The 20,549-nt window shown below is 41.5% G+C and overlaps 1 protein-coding gene across 1 annotated transcript in view; it reads right to left on the bottom strand.

Annotated features, from left to right (window-relative positions):
• STK39 (serine/threonine kinase 39) overlaps positions 1-20,189 on the bottom strand; it is a gene marked incomplete at its 3' end in the record, with an annotated part of 87,832 nt that extends 67,643 nt beyond the window's left edge. The window contains exons 1-2 of the mRNA XM_084289682.1: positions 19,911-20,189; positions 4,332-4,440 (exon numbers count right to left, since the gene is read on the bottom strand). Of these exons, the coding sequence (XP_084145808.1) occupies positions 4,332-4,440; positions 19,911-20,029 (228 nt within the window). The 5' untranslated portion in view covers positions 20,030-20,189. The remainder of the gene's footprint in view (positions 1-4,331; positions 4,441-19,910) is intronic.
• Positions 20,190-20,549: the final 360 nt, after the last annotated feature.

The following is a 20,549-nucleotide window of genomic DNA, read 5'->3' as shown; positions in this document are numbered from 1 at the left end:
CGTGAACCATCCCTGACACCAGATGTGCTCCTGGAGGGAGAGCCATTCCAGGAGCCAATCCATCCCTGAAAAGCCACTGCTTTCTGGTGGACCCATGCTACACCGATTCACCAGTACTCACTCAAGACAGGTACTATGGCAGTCCCAATTAGGTGGATTACAGCTACCACAGAGGCAGTTTTCAACTTTCAGCCTCATTTCAGCGACAATTTTATAGACTTCGGGGGGAGGAAGGGAAGGCAGTGTTCAAGATCACAATCTCTTTACAATAAAATGTTAATTATGCTATTAAAACCTGATTTAATCTCATGCCTGTTGGCAATTAAGTCAGGCTGTAGTCTACCATACATTTCAGCTAGTAATGTTGTCAAGTCCTCCTCCCCAGATAACTTCTCAGCCCTGAACCACAGAAAGATGAATGTCTGCATAACCACGCAACGAGCCTAACTGAGCAAATTACAACACCGTGTTTTGGGTGAATTTTTGTTTGTTTTCTGGGATTCAATAGACAGCAAACAAAAGAAAAGAAATCTATGCGGGGCACATTTTCCTTTCCCAGTAGATCTTAAAGCAAAGCCAAATCATTGTCTCTGCCTCAGGTTCTTAATTCAACTATGCATACCAAATTCTTACCTTAACTCTCCCATTCCATGACTATTTCATACCTTCTACTGGCTTATTGCTTTCCTATGCTGGTAATAGAATGGTTGCTCATGAAGTCTGCTTGCCACTAATGGACGAAAACAGGTCTTAACTGTTTTATTAATGCATGAAAACTGCAGGAGTATAAATAATCATCTGAAATAAGCTTCCCAATTTAACCCAAAAATGCTTCAAATGTTTTGGCTGTCTGCAACAACTGGTGGCAAAAACTGAGCTATCACAGTAACCATGGCCAAAGGTACCTTGTGTCTCAGCTTTGGTGATTTCTTCCAAACAAGTCTTTACAAAACAAAGTAGAAATCACCCCATGAAAAATAAGGGAATAACTTTTAATAGGGAAAATGTTAATTTCTGATGTTTAATTCTGAATAGCCCTTATCCCATGCAGTAAGCCTCCATAAACTTCACTTATTTGGCTGAGGCCCATGACACACAGGTAAGAAACACTTAATTAAAATATACAGTCTAAGGAAGAATTTGTAGCATAGCGTCCAGGTGAATGCTCAGGAGCTCTCTTCATATTCACATCACTTTAGACATTTGGCAGCACCAAAGCCATAGTGGCATTTAAAATTTCAAGTCTTGCCCTTATCCCCCTGCTTCTGTGCTTCTCCCTCCCCTGTGGTGTGTGTGAACTGCATCAGCAAACATGTCCAGGTTAAAAGCTAACTTATTTTCAGCCAGGTTATTTCTGATCCAGTTTCACTGATCAGCTGCACAAAAATATGTCAGCCTAAGGGCAGGTGGGTGACGCAGCAATAAGCAACTGCAAGACAACTACTTTCAGTGCTAAGCTGCAGCATTCACAGGACCTGGGTTCAGCTCCAAGTAAGCCGGCAGGTGACCGTTCTGTGGGTGTTTCCTGAGGGACACAGACACGTGGGACACTTTGAGGAACTGGACGTACTGTGTGAGGAGCTCCTCCACACAGCCTACCTCAAAGGACTATCAGACCAGAACTTCAAACATTCTAGAAAAATGTACTCAAATTTCTTGGTGAAAGAGACAGTTACCTGGAAACGGCTCTGTCAGGGCCTTTAGGTAGAAGGCTTCATTTCACTTTTATTGAACAGCTTCGCAAGTTCCATATTGATCTGACAGTACTCCACTGTAACAGCTAAGCCTTGTAATGGATTCAGAAGCTACCCTTCATGACATGCACAGCTTAGCTACTATCTAAAAGCCAGTACACAACACACAGCAGGCTTACTGCTATAATGAACATACAAGCAGTACAAAACAGCATTTTCATGCTATCCAGACTCTCATCTTTCCTAGAGTGCAGAGAGTAAGCCATTCTACAGAGGGCTTTTTTTGTTGTTTTATTTTCATTGTTTGGCAGGTTTCTTTGTGTTTGTTTGTTTTTTAGGGGGGTGCTTGTGTTTGTTTGTTTTTTTTTTTTAAGACGAGCTGAAGGGATGGGAGAATATATTCTGTCAGAACAATACTAAGGACAGGAACTTCTTCCTTGGCTTCTGAGGTTAAGTTACGTTTAGCACACAATAGTGAGAGCACAGGATGCTGCAGGAAACCAAGTATTGAATTTCAGGAGTTGGGCAGTTTGTGTGTAACGTTAGTATTATTTAAACCCCTCCCCCACTGCTTTTCTATTTTAATTGACACTGGCCCAAATCTTAAGTCTGTTTATGTGGACATCAAGCTTGCTGCAATTTCTACTTTGCTGAAGGCCACATAGCTGAGAATGTGAGGGAGGCCTTTGCACACCATTCATAGAAACTTATCAGCAGGATTTTTCCAAAACAGCATGTTCAGATGGCAGTTTTAAAGTATCCCCATACTAACAGAAACTGATCAGAGCAAGTGATTGAAAATTGAGCAGACTCAAAAATGTTAACAACAAAACAGAACATTATAAATATTTAATCAAGGGAAACAAAAATGTTAGCACAGGTGTAACAAGAGTTGTGAAGGCAAATGGTTTCCTTCTCCAGAATAGCATCTTTCTTTTAAAAGCAATTTTTAAGTCTTTATTACAACTGAGTCAGAATAAGTATACTTTCACTGAAAAAATAATTTTGTATGTTTAGGCGTGCACATGTGTGTAGAAATATATAGAAGTATAAAAGAAGTCATATAGCCTTTTTTCCCTAACCTTCTAACCAGGAATTGAGGAAGACTGAATTTATGTTAAGCTCAAAACAGATACACAAATAAAAGAAAAAATCTTAGCACAGAAAAGCAGAAACTAACTTATGTTTAAAAAAAAAAAAAAAAGATGGTATGGACAGTTGTCTGTACCAAAGGAAAGCAATGTGGGACCAGAAATTCAATAGCTATTGCCTCATGTATCAGACAGTGAAGGCATCTCAACAGTAAGGACAATCAAGTACTTGCCAAGGTAACTATATACAATCTGGTAAGTAACTGTAGTCATCTGTCTGCACAATCTGGGCATCTCTTGCAGAGTTTTGGCCGTTTTGTAGTTTGTGGGTTTTTTAATCTGTTGTAATTTTATTTCTTAATTCCCATTATTAGTTCAAATTCTGATGAATAAGACGAATGTTTGACCATTTAAAATATATTAATTAGTATTTTTAGTTTTAGAGAAGTGTTCTCACTACCCCAGTCTTCTTTAAGAACACAACAACATCCCATACAAACTGTTGCATAAACTGAAGGCAAATGCCATCGATCACCAGGGGAAGAGCATTTTGGGTCCTCCACTGCAAACAAGCCATTTTATCTGAAGAAAACTGGATGGACCATACCCTCTGTATCAAATTCAAGATATCTTTTGCACTGGCAATTCCCTGCTGAGGAGATCATTTCCTTCAGAGGCAGGAATTTCTGCATTAGAAAAAGCCCACAGTCTCTAGGCAGTAGTATAACCTGTGGAACAGAAGAAAGTGTTCTCACTTTTAGAATGGATCTGTCCTTCAGTTCTTGTTATGCTGCCTATACATAAAATAAGCAATTATCTTGTAAGCACCTGACCAGGAGCAATAGAAAGCAACAGTGCCTGTTTGCTTTTTAAACAAGTTTTGTGACTTTGGATTACCATAACCAGTGCGGAGGAAGAACTCTTTTAGTCCCTTTTACAAAGGGCATCTTATAGGTACCTCCCTGCTCTGATCAGTGACCTAAACAAATAGCATTCCTCAAATGGTTTGTTATGGCCTGTTGGATAAATGTGTGTTATTAGCTGTAACAAGAGTTCCCTTGTGTAGCTGGTAGTGTAGCCATTTTTAGTTTTCCCCACAGAAGACAGTATGAAATAATCCATCAACTACACTTTTCCACTTTTGGTGCTTTAGACATTAAGAAACCCTTCTAAATTTTACCTCCACATTTTTGATCATTGTTTAACCAAAGGAAAAAAATATCTTTCTCAGTGTTAAGGAACAAGAGATAACCAGACAGTAATATCTTGAAAATCAGATCTCCAGAATGCAAGGGGAAAGGTTTTTCCCACAGTTCCCAACAGTTGGTTTATCCCAAACAATTCAAATTTGTACTTGTTTTTGTGGCGTTAGAAAACATACATAAGTACAATTTATTTTAGAGAAAGGGCACACCTCTTTCAGGTTATTTTCTGGTCCTTTTCCATTATCCTCTACAAAATTTTGCCCTCACTCCGACCAAGCAAAAACTGAAATGAAAACAGAGGAGCATCTCCCTGTAGACATTTCTCCCTTTGATTTACTTACAAGTAACTCATCCATACTGGTTTGGCATTTTTCTAAGTTGATCCTCTTTATTGCTACACGTTCTTGCCTGGGTTTGCATAGCGCTGCCTGTACAACTGCTGTAGCACCGCTACCTGAAAAAGGACAGAAAAGGAACACAGACTTAATATAACAGAAGTATAAAACCATGTCCCGTGCAAGAACATAGCATTTAAAATGAACTTAATTTTTTTGTCAACCCTTTTTCAGTGCTTTCCCCACATGCACATCTTTCTATAAGGAAGTCAGTTTACACATCTCTCAAACGCAAAGAAGTCTCTACCTCAAAGCTTCTGTCCCATACTCCACAAACAATTCCCAAGATAAAAACTTAAAATGATGTGCTCTCTTATCAAGTCACACCCACCTCTTAAATGCATTTCATATAGTTTGGGAGCCATCACACCTTTGCCTTTGGACACATCTGTGTCAATCAAGAACATAAGTCACAGAGTTAACATGATTTAGTGTTAAGGGCAGAGGGGGCGGGGAAGAGTGCTTTATCCAATGTTATTTCTTTCTGTTGTTTCAGGTCAGTCCCTGCTTACCAGGCTTTTGTTCCCACTGTGCAATGAAAAGAAAAATACCATTAAAGTTGAATATGCCAAACTTTCTACAGGTTCATATGTGTTCCTGCTCATTCATCATGATTAGGGTAACATCCTACAAAAAGCATGCTGATTCTTGTAAAGAACACAGGAGGCACGAGTATCACACCAACAGTAAGGAAGTACGTGTTGCTGAATGGCCTGGCAGGGAAAGTCAGTCCCAGTTGATGTTTAAATCACATACGGTCAAACAATACACAGATAACAATGCTTGATGGAACTGAACAAAACATTAGGGAGAACATTTTGCTTTTTCAAAGCATGCTTTATTTGTGAACAGCAGGAGTAAGAGGGATTGTTGCTTCCTTTGTCAAGCACCCACTGGCTTTGCCTCAATCAGATGATTGCAACTAATATTCCAAGAGCTGTACGCTGGTTGCGCCTCTTACTGCCACATCAAATACAGCAGTGTGGGCTTCTTCAAAGTAATTACATCATGCTCATTTGAGCAGAAATCCAAAATTCCCCAATGAGTACTTTCTACCTGCAATTCCAACTATTTTAATATACATAATGGATTTCTGGTAACTCACTGAATTGAGCAACATGTTATAGTTGCCTGCTCATACATTATGTTCTATTTATCCTCAATAATTGGCATGTCCTAGATGAATACAAACTGTGAACAAAAAGCCTTTTGTTGTCAAGCTCTACAAACGTGGATTGAGTTACAAGTTGACTTAAGAACAATTGAGAGCTTTTCTCTCTGCACATCTGAAAACAGCACCGACAATACCTCATGACTGAGAATTATTGTCCAAGTTTTAATTGCTATTTGCTTAGATATTTTCATATTTTCAGTTCATTCACGTGTTTGGTGTTTTGGTTCCTTCCTCCCACCCCCCCTCAATCAAATCACAAAGCTTTAACTCAGTGTATGAGTTATTAAAAAATGCTGAGCCCATCTTAAGAAAGAGAAGTCTCCACAGGACTAACTAGTCATTCTTTTGCAGGATGCGGTCACAGGCAAATATTGACATGTCCTGCTCTGTCTGCTTACAGAACAAAGTCTTTTAAAAATTCAATAAGCAATAAAAGAATTAAGGGATTTAAAAAATAAATAAAACATCCCAAGGACAAAACCAGCAAGTCAGCACAATGCAACTCTGAGATTTGTCCTACACCATTCCATTGAAGTTATTGCTCAGTAGACATCAAGACAAAACCCCTCTCTATTTTGGCTACACAACTGTAGGTTGAGGCAGGGGAGAAGACAACATGTTTTTTACCTACTAAAGATACAAGAACTAAGATTAAGGCTTTTCTTGAAGCATCTTTTCTCCCTATGCCAAATAGCATTTGCTACTTGTGGAAAGCAATCAGATCATCACTTCCAAAATGGGTTTGTACACTATGACCACATAAAAGATAAACAGAAAAGCACAGAAAAATTATTCAGTCAAGCCATGATGAAATCCTGACTGCTTCCTCAAGTTGAAGTACAATGCCAGTAAGAAACACTTTAAAACACCATGGAAAAATAAATTACTAAAAAGAATCCTGTCCCATCACTGACTCCACAACTACTACAGCACTTGTGAAAGTTCTGTGAGACCCCAAACCAAAGAGTATGTCCTTACTGCTATTTAAAAGTTCGTGATTACAAAAGTATTCCTGAGCTATCCTTATGCAGAAGTTGAAGATCTGTTCCTCTCTTGGCTACTGAAAATGGATGAGACGTAAGATTTTAGGACATGAACTAGATTGAAATTTATTTATATAAAAAGCTTGTCACAATGCATTTCCTGGTGTTTTCTCCCCAGACACAGAGGAGGCCTTTCAGTGCGATATTCTCCACCCTATGAAGAATATGATGCACTGACAATGCAAAAAGCTTTCTATGTTTAGAACAAAGTCAAACTATCTCTGTATCTCTTCTTTCTTTTTGCCTTCTGAATACCATATGCAATACAATATTTTGCTAGTCAAGGCACTCTGTGCACGCTGCCTTCTAAGTGGTACCTACACACAAAGCCTGTCTGAAAAAACAGTTTTGAGTACTGAAGTACAAGCCAGGCACTTAGTGGCTATATGCCTCCTTCTTAAGAGATTTTCTCCTCTCCTCTTCTGGCAAACAACCAGGGATAAAGATGAGGGAAGTCTGAAGATTTCCCATCTGGTCTGAAGATTCCTTTTTGTGTAAAGGAAGATGCCCTACTCTGGGGTCTACTAAACAAGCAGAAATTTGAAGTGTTCCTGAGGAACAGCTGCTATAAAATGGACTATCCAGATAAGTAATTCAGTTGAGTGAGAACAGACTACGCAAGTTATGCTCCATCATACAGTGAAACAACCACCACCACCACAACCACGACTTCTTCATGTATACTGAACCTTACCAGTCTTCCAAAACCTACTCCTCATAGCCGTGACCATGCTAACTGCGTAACTGAAGCACAGACTGGTTTAAACATCCCATCACTTCTCTCTTTAGAAAACAGATCTAGTATAATCTAAGTGCAGGCAGGATAAACCATGAAGCCTTTACATCCAGCTGTCTCCTGCAGAAGAACAAAAGGATCACCAGTTGACAGACAGGAAAAAAAATAAAATAAAAAATAGTTGTGTAAAAGTGATAGATTTTTTTTTCCCACTACTTGAAATGTCATCCTCCTGCAACACTGGGAAGGAAAGTCAAGAACTCTTTTGGCCAATTTCAAAAGTTCACAGTGAAATAATGCAATTGCAGTCCATATGAAGATGCCTATTTCTGCCTGTTGTGAAATAGGAGTAGGTCAGAGTAATCTTGAACTCATTTCTTACTGTCATCCTTCTTTGTAGTACAAGTGTGCACTTAAAACAACCTGTTCCTTCGTGCTCCCAACTATGCACTCTGTACGACCCTGCCTTCAGAGCAGCACAGCCATTAGAAATACTCTTACTTTGGTTCATGCAACAGAAACTTCTTCAAGAGCTATTATGTACGAATATATTTCACTTCTGAAAGGACATAACCTAAGAACAGAAATAAAGTTCTCTAAAATTCCAACAAACAAATCTGTCAGGGATTTAAGCTTATCTGATTAAGTTCCTTAAAGTTGTTCTAAATCTGACATTTTCTCTCTGCTTTTGAAGTAACTCAACCCTCGCAGAACCTGTTTCCAGCTGGCAAAGAGAAGGATCTTTGAACAACTACTGACAAATACATTTTAGCTTTACCTACACTCCCCTAGCCAAGCCTCAAAAAAGAAGAGCAAAGGCAAGATGGCCACACCATACTGCGTGCACTTTGCACGCACAGATACACATCATTCACAAAGGCATGCAACAAATCTCTTCATTTATCCCGTTATGTAGAAAGGTCTGAGACTTTCCACTCACTAACCATTATGCAGTAACTGTGTTCAAAACAGGCCTACAACTATTCCTTTTTCTTTTCCTCAGAAAAATAAAGACAGCATCCTCATTACCCTTGTAACAATTTACAAAGTCTTACTTTTTAGTAGCTCCTTTTTACTCCGATACAAACATCTTTTAAAGATTCTCACATTTGTAAGTCCCTTCAGATACTCTACCCAACTACACTTCCCTCCACTCCATAGTTCTTCTGTTTCGTCTCAGTACAGAAGAGAAAAACATCAAGAGGATAATGTTATTTGTTGGTGATGGTAAATTTTCTTGACGACTACATATGAAGAACAAGGTCATGAACGTATTACACCAAGTCCAGAGGAGGACCATGAGGATGCTCAGAGGGCTGGAGCACCTCTCCTGTGAAGATAGGCTGAGAGTGTTAGGGTTGTTCAGACCGGAGAACAGAAGGCTCCGGGGAGACCTTACAGAGGCCTTACAGTACCCAAAGGGAGCTACCGGAAAGCTGGGGAGGGAATCCTCATCAGCGAGTGTGGTGATTGAACAAGAGGGAATGGCTTTAAACTAAATGAGGGTAGGTAGGTGAGATACCAGATAGGTAGGTAGGTAGATGAGATACCAGAAGTAAATTCTTTACTCAGAGGGAGGCAAGGTACCAGACCAGGTCGCCCAGAGAAGCTACGGATGTCCCATCCCTGGAAGTGTTCAAGGCCAGGTTGGATGGGGCTTGGCGCAATGTGGTCTGGTGGAAGGGACAGAGGATGGAATTAGAACGTCCCTTCCAATCCAAAACATTGGAAATCAAAATTACCTCACGATTTCTCTCTCCATCTTCACACAACAGTTCTTAAGAACAAAAGCATTTCAAGATAAGCAAGCAAATACTGCTTGCTTACAATTCCTGTCTACTTTGTTCTTAATTTAGGCTGCAATCAAATCCTTCCTCTTATAATTCACATGCATACCAGTTTGTTTATCCTTGTCTGTTAGGACACTGACAGAATTCGCTTAAAATACACTAAGTGTCCTAGGAAATCTGGGCCCATACATACAACTGCTAATTCTGCCAGGTCATCACTTCACAACTAATTTGCTTAACTCCTCACTGAGTTACATAAAATGAATTTGTTCTGCAATTAGGCATTTAAGAACATTACCATTATGGCAATAGAGGCATTAGTCAATCCAGTTGTTCTACGTACTTCTTGTGGTGGAGTAGTTTATGCAAAGTGTGAGGCCTAGCAATGCTTACCCCATTCTATGTGTTGAAAGCACATAGCATAAATAATCCAGAAAAAAAAAAAAACTCTCCAAAGATGATAAAGGTCTATAAATACTTCTGATCCCATTGCAGTCTTAGGTAAATACCCTGAACATCCATGTCAATTACTATACATTGGGGAAAAGCTAAAAGAGAATTTCTATTTAAGCCCTGATCCAACCTGTGCTAAAGACAAGATACAGCAAGCTTGAGCATGAACCAAACATCATTCTCCATGCAGACAAATAGGGGGATTCACAGTCAGCAATAAAACAACACGTAAAAGAAAACCAGAGACAAGAGGGAATTATTTTTCCCCTGCTTTTTGAACTCGTATTTTTACACATACACACACACACACACACACACAATAAAATAGTGAAAGGACTGGTTAGATGAAGTATTTTGTTAGATAAACTCCAGGAAATATTTTGAGGTTTGCTATGCAACACTGTGTTACAACTCCCTATCAAATCTGCAGAACAAACCTGCAGAACTAACCTCCTCCTGTTGTACACCCAACTGGGGCCTTCCTGGGATAAGGCGAGATGTGGACACGCTGTGCTCATCTTGAATGACTCCGACAGATTCCTAGCCATTTGGCACTTTCCCAACAAAAGACATGAAAAAGTTGAAGTGAAAAATGTGATTTGGTTTAAGAATGTTTCAAACACCAAAATGGATTTTGATTGTCATTATCCATTTATCTTCACAATATGTCTTTTTTTTCAGGCAATTAAGTAATTTATTTTTTTCCCCTTTTATAGTTGTACCACCAACTTGCTATCAAATTCACAAAGCCAAAAGACATACAAAAGAACATCTGTGTAAAGCATTTTTTTTGCTGCTGTAATATGTTGAGATAAAGTCAGATTACATCAATGACCTAACAGGTCTAACTTTTCTTTTTCAACTTTGTCATCCATATACAAATGCTATTTTGTATAGCATTATACAAAAATGTTTAAATACGTGTTAGAGGTCTTGAGGTTTATTGCAACATTTGACAGAACTCAGAAATTTTGCCTGTGTTTTGAGACAATAATATTTTTTCTCTTATCGGGTTACTTCAAAAGTATGTTTTTCACATCATTGCTTCCAATACACGTTTTAAACATTCTACCACAGACTTCAAACTGTTATTACGAAGAAAAGTTTCCAGGGATTCTGTGAAGGGATTTCTACACTAAGTCTGAGAGATCCCCCTGTCACTAATTAGCCTTCCAGAAAGGACTGCCAGCATAGGCATTCTGTTTTTCCTTCATTGATCTGAAGCAGCATAAAACACTTCGCATGGATACAAGCGCCACAAAAGGTAGCTTTTTTCTAAATCCATTTGAAAAAGCTGCTAGAATAAACTTCCTTATCATCCAGTCAGCTGCACAACAAAAGAACACTGGGTAATAAATCTCAACTTAAACCAAAGAAGATTATCTAGACAAGAAAGAGAAATCTGACATTTTCTTCTTTTAAGATTTTGTATCCAAATTTGTTGTTAAAGGTCTAGTTTTATCTTAGGTTGAAGAGTCAGCACAAATTTCATAGGAAAAATCATAACAGCAATATTAAGGAACACCCATGTCAGCTGCTTCCTAGATATGTGACAGCCTTGAAAGAATGAAGCCCTAAGCATATTTTTCTGCTGTTTCATACAAAGATACCACCAAAAACTTTTAAACCATGGACCCAGAGTATCATTGAAGGCTAAAGGAGTCCTCTAGAGATCACCTAGTCTGACCTCCCTGCTCAAACAGGGTCATCTGCAGCAAGTTGCCCAGACAGGTTTTAAGCATCTCCGTAGATCAAGACACCACCACTCCTCTGATCAATCTGTTCCACTGTTCGATCACCATCACGGTAAAAAAAAGTTTTCTTATGTTCAGATTGAATTTTATGTTTCTTTTTGTGCTCATTGTCTCTCACCCTGTCAACTGACACTACTGGTGTCTGGCTCTCATCAGACATTGTCCCAGCCCTAAGCCTCAAATCAAAGATGCCCTGAGGCCCTTAATGATCTCCGGGGCCAGGGACATGCTGAAGTTTTGCAGGCTCATGCCTGAAGTACAAAGCTGAAGAAAATCTTTACTGCAAGACTCCCAGAACAGGTTTAGTTTTTCCAAGCTGAGGCTTGACCGGCAGGGTTCCATTTTCTACTTCTTCTAATCTCCTTCTTACACATGCGTCCAAACCTTATTCAGCCCTCAGTTCTCAGAATAGCTCAAAGCAAAGCCCAAGAATAACACTCTGAATAACATCTGGAAGAAACGACAATTTTGAGCTATAGCTATCTATACAACAATAATCTAGAAGAAAATAATGTAAATTACCTATTAAAAAATGTTAATCTAACCATTAATTTGAATCATGTTCCTCAACAGCACTGGCATGTTATCACACCAGATATAAATGCACTGCTTCAGAAGTAGTTTTTTACTTGAAAACTTCAGAGATACAAGGATATTTACTCCAATACTCTTCTAGCATAGAGTCTGGTATTCCTAAACTACATCTACCTTAAAACACAACACAAAAACAAAACCTATCCAATCATATTTCGTACTAGAAACTTTAAATACTTTTATGTTAGATGGCAAGAGAAGTTTCCATAGAGCTTAGTGATGTGGTTTTGGGGAGGACTTTTTAGTGTTAAGTCAGAGGTTGGACTAAGTGATCTTAAAGGTCTCTTCCAACCTAGATGATTCTGTGATGATAAATTTCAAGATCTGATTTTTAGTTGAAATATTTTCAGAAGAGAAACATGGACTGTGATTATCCCATCCTTCCTGTTCTTCCACCATCAGTACAGAAACCACTATTCTGTATACATACAAATGCAAACACATTTGGAAGGCAAAACTCACCCTGGAAATGGCTCTGCATAGCTACACCAGATAGGAAGTTCTTGTACTCATTGTACAGACCAGAGACCCCTTATCAGGTTATCTTCTTAAGTCCACTTCACCTTACACAAGCAGGATAAATAGAAGATTTGCTATGCTGAACCATATTTCATCCCCAGGAAAAAAAAAAAAAAAAAAAGGTGTTAAAGGAATTAGTGTTCTTGCACAGAGTAGCACTACAAACAAACACTGCTGTTGATTTAGTTAGTTGCCACATTTTATCGTTTCTCATTTAGTTTGAAAGCGAGCACTTGGAACAATTCTATTTTCTAGGTCTTCTGGATGTCACCACATCCTGCATCATTCTCTTCTGAGAATGGAGAGCAGCAACCTACCAACACAACGACAGTTCTGCTACCGCAGTCATGAAGATCTGCAATTAACATTACAGTGCTGAGTTATAAAGCATCTTTAGCTAGCTCACTGCAACAGAATACGTTCTGCTAGAATGAGCCTGTCATGGATGCACAGTACAAGCAAAAACTTACCTATTTCTGATTCCATTCCTCATGAAATAATAGAGAAGTTGGAGCAATACAAATGCTATCATAGTATTGAATTTTCATCAGGTGATTCTAATCTAATTCCAATAGAGTTCCAGCTCAGACTGGAAGCACGAGGCTAACAGAAATAAGTAAGTTTAGATTCTGTCCACATAACAAAATGTCTTCAAAGCAAAGAAGTGAGAAGGGAAAATAAAATTTATAGATCAGTTTTGATCCTTCTCAGTCTGAATATGATCCTTCTCAGAAGACAAAAGGTATAGCCGAAGCCCATGATCTTGTCCATATTACTTTTACAGGATAGAAACCATGATCAGCAGGTAAATACACAACATTTTTCCAGTATAGTCAATTAACTATTTTTGTACCAGTACCATAAAACAGGTATACTTGGCACACAGTTTGCTTACAGCTATAATCATTTGTTTCTATTAAGAAAAACCTCAGACATCCAATATTGATCTTGACCTCCAAGATCAAGAGTCTTAGGTTCATGCTACATCTATCTGAAAGCATGACTAGGAACACTGAAAACCTTCCAGTTTTCCACCTGCTTTATTCCCCCATTTCTCTTCAAGTTCATGAGCATAGCTCTGCTTAAAAGCTATGCAACATAATCATTACAGCAGCCTTACACGACATCCTTGAGTTTCACCTACATTTTACTTCTGATCAGAATACCTCTGAGGCACGTAGATATTCACAGGAATAATTAGACTAATAAAACAATTCAGAAATCGTTAATCATAAAGATAAAGGAATAATGGAGACAGCTAATTTATCACAGTGAGGTTTCACCAAGCCATGGAGTGAAGTCACATGCTTAGTCAGATACCTGGGGACAAAGGACCGGAAACGTTAACTCCATCGATGCCACAAACTGAACACACCAGCAACCAAATGAACAATGGTGACAGTTACAGCTTTCTGCTGAGCCTCACTTTGCAGAAAGTAGCAGAACTGCCACACTCAGCACCCTTGAAAAATTGCACCAGAAGTCTCTTCAGATAGGCTCTTGAAAACCCACCACCTTTATCAGCACTGCCATTGTCTTCACAGAGTCACAGAAGCTCCCCAAACAAGTCACCAGTCAACCTGAAGTGTAGAACATTGTATGATACATGAAAGGAGGAAAAACTTTTAAAGCATGTTCTTACAATGCTGCTCACAGCAGCTGTTCCACACTGAAGATGCAAAGCCTGGCTGCATGGCTTAAGAAGAATCAAGTTTCCACACTTCCCAGCAGAACTGCTCCTCTTGCAGCACTCAAGCCAATTCTGGGCTTTTGGGGTCTGAAGTTCCAGACCTTCTCTTTCAGAAGAATCTGGGGTGGGGGAAGAGGGTAGAAAGCAGAGGGACGCGAGATCCAAGTGAAAAGGAGGCAGACGGATTCCAAGAGCTGGAAACACAGCATACGCTCATGTAAGTTATAATTATGTAGTACCAGTCAACTGCCTGACATGCTGAGCGTGATGATTATGTGTTCCTTTACCCTTCAGTTTAACAAATTATAAACAAGACTTGCTAGTTACTTGCAATAGCAACAAAATCAAAGCAAGTTAGCCAAAAATGAAGAAAACATGTACTCTCCACACCATTCAGATTACAATATAACTAATCTTCTTCCTGACAAGTTTGAATCCCAATTGCATGAGCTACAATTTTAAAAGTTACTACAATAGCAAGGTTTGATCAATGAATCACTTAAAGACCGTTGTCTTAAAGACAACAGAAACTACAGTTTTGTCACCAATCTCAGTATTTCTAGTACAGAAAGTTCATTTTCTTTGGGGAAAAAAAAAAAAAAAAAAGGTCAAGACAGAGCTCCTTTCCCCAACACTGCTATTATCATGTGTGGACATGTCAAATAATAACTAAGTGCTCTGCACAGCCTTGTCTGCAGCACGGCACTGAGGATGTTCTAAGAGGTATTTTTAATTGTACCATGGCAGTCTTTACATTGACAACTGAATTAAAAGCCACCCCCCTTACATTACTCAATGAGGATTTAACTTTTGTTTAGTTTCTTCAAATGGTTATTAGCTGACAGGAAATCTCAATCAATTATATCCCAAAATGTAGAATTTTAACCTGCAAAATGAACTCTCCCTGTCAAGCTACAGATGTATGAAGCTATGTTCACTTCAACTCACATCATGAATGTTTTGAATGCTGTATTCCATGTGCGCATACACAATATACTCATGCTGCCTTTATAACTTAAGAGTTATTGTTAACAATTGTAATTTGCTTTGGATCAGAATTAAGGTAAATACGCACGTTTGTTCTGACAGAGTTTTAGGATAAAGATGTCAGGTAGCATTAAGCATTACTTATCAAATTACACAGTTTTGTATACAAGAATTACAGGGGGTTTCAAAAACCCCTGTAAAAGCAAATATCCAAGGTGACTGATTCAAAAGCCCTTCAATTGTTCACCCCACCCCAAACATTCTCAAAAAAAAAAAAAAAAAAAAAAAAGGCAAGTTAAGCAGAGGGATAAGAAATTTTTGAAAGTGTGAATGAGGCACAAGCATCTAAGTAACAAAATACAGTACTGTATTTTACCTATTTAACTACAGAGAAACTTTTCAAAACAGCATATACTATGCTTACAAACTTGAACATCAGTTCCTAAGCATCATAATCAGACCCTCTCTACAGAGCCAAACTAAGATCCCTGATAACAACAAAAACAGGGGAGTATTCTCTGTCAGACAAAGAGCCTTTAGCAACACACATGCAGCAAGGGAAAAAATAATAAGTATTCAATTCCACAGAAACACCAAAGACCTCTTGGCTGTTAATGTGAGAGCGGCTCATAGACCTCTTACAATAAGGGCTACAAAATGAGCAGAACAGCCATGAGCCATAAGCTGTTTTAGTCAAACTCCCAACACATTTGACTTAACACTGAACATCCCAAGGTAGCAAATGACAAGATATTTTGGAGTTCAGTTAGAAAGGCTAACTAGAAATACTAGATGGAAGCCTCAGTTCAATTAAAGTAGCTTTTTAATGAGCTGCAACCAATGTAAAGATAATCCATCATTTGGAACTAACTCTTTATTTTTCCAATTAATTCTGCCTGTTTTCTAGATTCTTAATTCTCCAGATCAGTTGCAACTGGAGAAGTGAAATTATTGCTTTGTAAGAGGAGCAAGCAGCCATCCTAATGGCTCTTTGTCCCTAACGGAATCTTCCCCCAAACTATCAGTGCAGTCTTACAAACACCGAGTTACAGCCAGTAAGAGAACATCAACTCCAATGCAGTTTTTCAAGAGCAAAGTCTCTTGTTCATATCAATTAAAAAAAAAATAAAAAATTTAATGCTGCTTTGTCTCATCCATGTGATGTAGGACTCATAACAATATGAAGAATACAAATATAATTAAGACTACTCAATTTTCATGCTTTTATATTGATTATCATTTAAACATTTGTTTTGTGCAGATTTCCATTGCTTCTCAGGAGGAAAAAACCTTGCTTGCGTGACAGCAATTGAGATAAATCTATTTCAGTTGTCTTATCCAGGCTACTTGGAAATAAACTCAAACTGAAAAGAAATCTCAGAGTATTGGTTTTATTACCTCTGTTATTTTGTTTGTTTATTCTTTTAATCTAAGTCATATCCAGATACAAAATAAATAAATAAAATCCACAGCACATTTTATCTTGATATATTAAAGTCACAAGAAGATTTCCCAAATCTTCACGAAATTAAGTCTGGCTGTCCCTTAATAGCAATTACCATTTTTATCTCTAACTCCTACAGGAAGGCTGCTTTGGACCCTCACCATCTGAACAGTCAGGAATCCCCTTTTAATGTCTAAATGAGTAGGTTTCTACAGCTTATATCCATCTGAATTAATGCAACAATTTCCTTATCTCTATCCTACACATTTACAGACAGCAATCAGAATTTCTTCTTGCCCCAGTAAAGATTTGGATACAGGCATTAATAGGAAGAGCCTCTTCTTTCCATGAGATCAGCCATGCAGCAAATCAAACAGGGAACCTGATCTGACCGAAAACTAACCCAGCAGAACTAGTTTTCTGACAGATCAATGAGATCTTCTCAACAGCTGCCTGTTGCAGCAGATTAAATGTATCATGCAACTGCATACCAAGAGTTTACAAAGAACTTGCTAACAACCTTAAAAATAAAACACACATGAAATAACATCTCCTAAGAAGCACAACTTACAGATAGCATTCTCACAGGCACTTGAACCTCCTAACAATTGCAAAGAAAGCAACAGACAGAGAAGGGAAGGCAGAAGAGCCATATTGTTTGACATCCATACCATGTGGTCTTGCTTTTCAAAATTACATTTGGCCAGGCACAGATGAGCAATAAGAAGCATTCACACTCTCATAAAGAGGGTAAAATTTCTCTAACCCGCTAAATCCACAGGATAGAGACACCATATATGACAAGTGATGATTTTAACTTTTTATCCTATGATCATCACAAACTTTTAAATGCCCCCTAGAACAGCCCATTGAAGTCATTTTGCACCGTGTATACTAATTACCATATGATATAAAGTTTACTCTTTTGTGAAGTGCTGTGATAAAGCATCTTGGAGTACCTCACCCTGTGTACCTTTCCTCCTGCAAAGCCCACAGAGACACTCCAATACATTATTTTTCACATTTAAGTGGCAAAGGGCTGTTGTACCTGAAGCCAGCCCTGAAGACTCAACCCAGTCCCTCTGGAAGAGCTGGGCAGTGCCTTCCACAGATGAAGGGCTCTGCTTTGGTGGCGCATGGTATTGCTCGCATTCACAAGGCATTTGACCTTAGCACGGCTGCTGCAAAGGGACAGGAACGGCTGCTGAGCTGAGGTCAGGCTGGATCCTTCTTCCCTCCCTCAGATATAAAGTTGCTTTAGGAAGCCCTCACCAAACTCATTCAAGTAACAATTCTGGAGATGTTGGATGAATGTTATACCCACATTTGGTCAACTGCATGGAATTCACTGTTTGTTTTACTGTTTTTAAGAGCATTGCAACCAAATTTAATGGTCTCCAGTATGTTGAAGCAAGTATATATACATATATAAGACTAATCATAAGATTTGTCATGATAAAAAATAAACCTCAATGCATTTAAGAAAAAAAGTCACATATGTAGCCTAAACTTAGTAAAAGTTCAACTCAAGCCAGCTAAGTTCACTATATCTAAGAACCCAATTCAACACAACCTGGCCTCAACTTCCTCACTAGGCATTCACTTTACCGCAGAAATATTGATATCTAATAGCACTAGTAGGTAACAAGCAATAAAGTTTCCTTCAGATAGGTATTTGTGACTCCAACGAGCATCTACCCTTATAATGGATGAATTCTTAAAAATTATTATTTAGAAATGATTTACACTACAAAAAAATGCAGGCTTTATAAGTGGAAAGGAGAAAGACATTCAGGAACTCTCACCCAGCCCTTCTGCAGAACTGCAAGAGAAAATAACCACTATTAAAATAACTCATATGACTCACGTCACACCCTAAGCAACCCTAGACAAGGCTTAATCCAACACTTTCTGATGCTTTTTTCTTAAAAGCACTTAGAAGAGACTCGCTCCTCAGCAAAGATAGAGCTTATACCAGTAGAATTGCTTCTGCTGGGCTAATTTAGACCCATCCCCATACTGAGCAAGATGAAAGACTCTGGGAAACAAATGTGTGCCTACATGGGGCCTTCACCAAGAGCTGCTTCAGGTGCGTCACCTCCCTGGACCTGTTGGTACCCAGCTCCTAAACCCTCGGCCCTCCTTAGTCCCTTCTCACAGCCTAGGAGGTGCAGACAAGCACAACTGGACCACCTGGGCTAGCAGCAAGTCACCCCACTTCAAGGAAGAAGTTCTCAGCTCTTTGGATTGTGTTCATGGAAAACAGCGTAATGACAGAACTGGGTACCCACAGCTCGTGGCCCCCATCGCCAACATGCATTCTGGTTGTCCTCAGCCTGACGGTGGTTAGCAATGGGTGTGCGATATCAAAGATCACCACCAGCATCACCAGGCAAAGCTCCTGGATTTTTTCATCAAAATGGCCTCACGCACACGCCACAACCCCAGTCCGATCTGGCTTTTACCACCTGCAGCATCTGCTCCAAGTTCAAAGCGTCACGCACAAACACAAGCAAGTTTTCCCAAAGTAGTTTATTAGCAACAAGCAACGCGTAGATCAGGAGACAGACACCTGCCCGCCCCACGCACTGCTAGCCACAGCCACCTTGCCACACTGCAGAACTCCACACGCATGGGGCGAAGATGGAGCACGTGTGACTCGCACTGACCGGACAGACAGACGGACAAAGCCACTGCGGAGGGGGGGCTGGCAGCAAACCGGGACAAAAGCCGGGGTGCGCCGGGTGAGCCGGGCTGCAACCCCCGGAGCACACGGCCGGGACCGGGGGCACGGGGAGGTGGATGGGGGGCGACAGCGACCGCTTGGTGGGGAGAGGACAGGGCTCAAGAGCAACCCAGAAAGACGACAAGAAAAGCGAAAAGGAAGTCAGGGCGATGTAGCAGCAGGTCTCCGGGCGAGCTCTACCTCCCCCATCCAAGCACCGGAAAAATGCCGACTAATCGGAGCGGATGCGCGCACAGCTGCGCGCACGGCCGGCCGCGCATCCGCAGAGTTGCCGGGGTCCCGGCGGAGAGCGGGGCTCGGCGCGGGGCTGACGCCGCCTCGCAGGGCACCGGGGCGAAACCCCCCGCGCCGGGCCGAGCCGGGCCGGGCCGGGCCTCACCGGGCGGGGCGCGGCGGTTTCTAGAAGGAGCCGCCGCCCCCCGGGGCCGCCGCCGGCGGGCGGATAAAGTTTGCGGCAGCCGCCGGCGGCGCCGCCGCAGTGCCGGGCGCATCCGCCGCAGGCAGCGAGCCCCAGCCCGCCGGGGGCCGCCCGCCCCCCCTCCCCCCGCGGCATCCCCCCGCCGCCCGCCCGGCCCCGCTCCGCTCCCCGCCGCACTGACCGATGACCTCCTGCAGCTCGTAGGCGTCCCTGCAGATGGGCCAGCCGACGGCCGGGGCGGCGGGCGCCGCCTGGGGCTGCTGGACGTGGACCGGCGACTCGCCCGGCTCCGCCATGATGCTGCGGGAGCGCCCAGGCACCCGGCGACCTTCTTCAAACTTCCCTTCCAGCAGCACCTTTCGGCCGCGCTCCCTCCCGGCCGCCCGGCGGAGGGAGGGAGGGAGGAGGCAGGGCACCGAGGGGGAGGAGGCAGAGGCGGGCGCCGCCGCCGGCCCCGGCCGCTCGCCCCGCGCCGCTGAGGGGAGCGGCGGTTGGGCCGCCGGCGGAGCGCGGCCCGCGCCCCCCTCGCACGGCCCCGGCGGCGCCTCCCGCCCCCTCCGGCCCCGGCCCCGGCCATCTTCCTCCGCGCCCAGCCCCGCGGGCGCACCCCCGGGGGAAGCCGAGCCCCGCGGCGGGGATGCCGGCGAGCACCTGTTAGGCCAGCAGCAGCAGCGGCCGGGCACACAAGCCTTGCTGCCGGCAGCGCTGCTGCCGCACGGTTGTGTTGGAGGTTCAGGGCACCGAGAGCCGCTGGGGTTTCGCGGCTCCGAGGGCTCCGCACGGCAGCGAGGCGGCCCCTGGGGACAGGTAGCGGGG

The sequence above is a fragment of the Netta rufina genome (genome assembly GCF_964035555.1).
Source record: "Netta rufina genome assembly, chromosome: 6".
NCBI lineage: Eukaryota > Metazoa > Chordata > Aves > Anseriformes > Anatidae > Netta > Netta rufina.
Note: the sequence above shows the minus strand (reverse complement) of the source record. Positions and strands in the feature narration are given on the sequence as shown.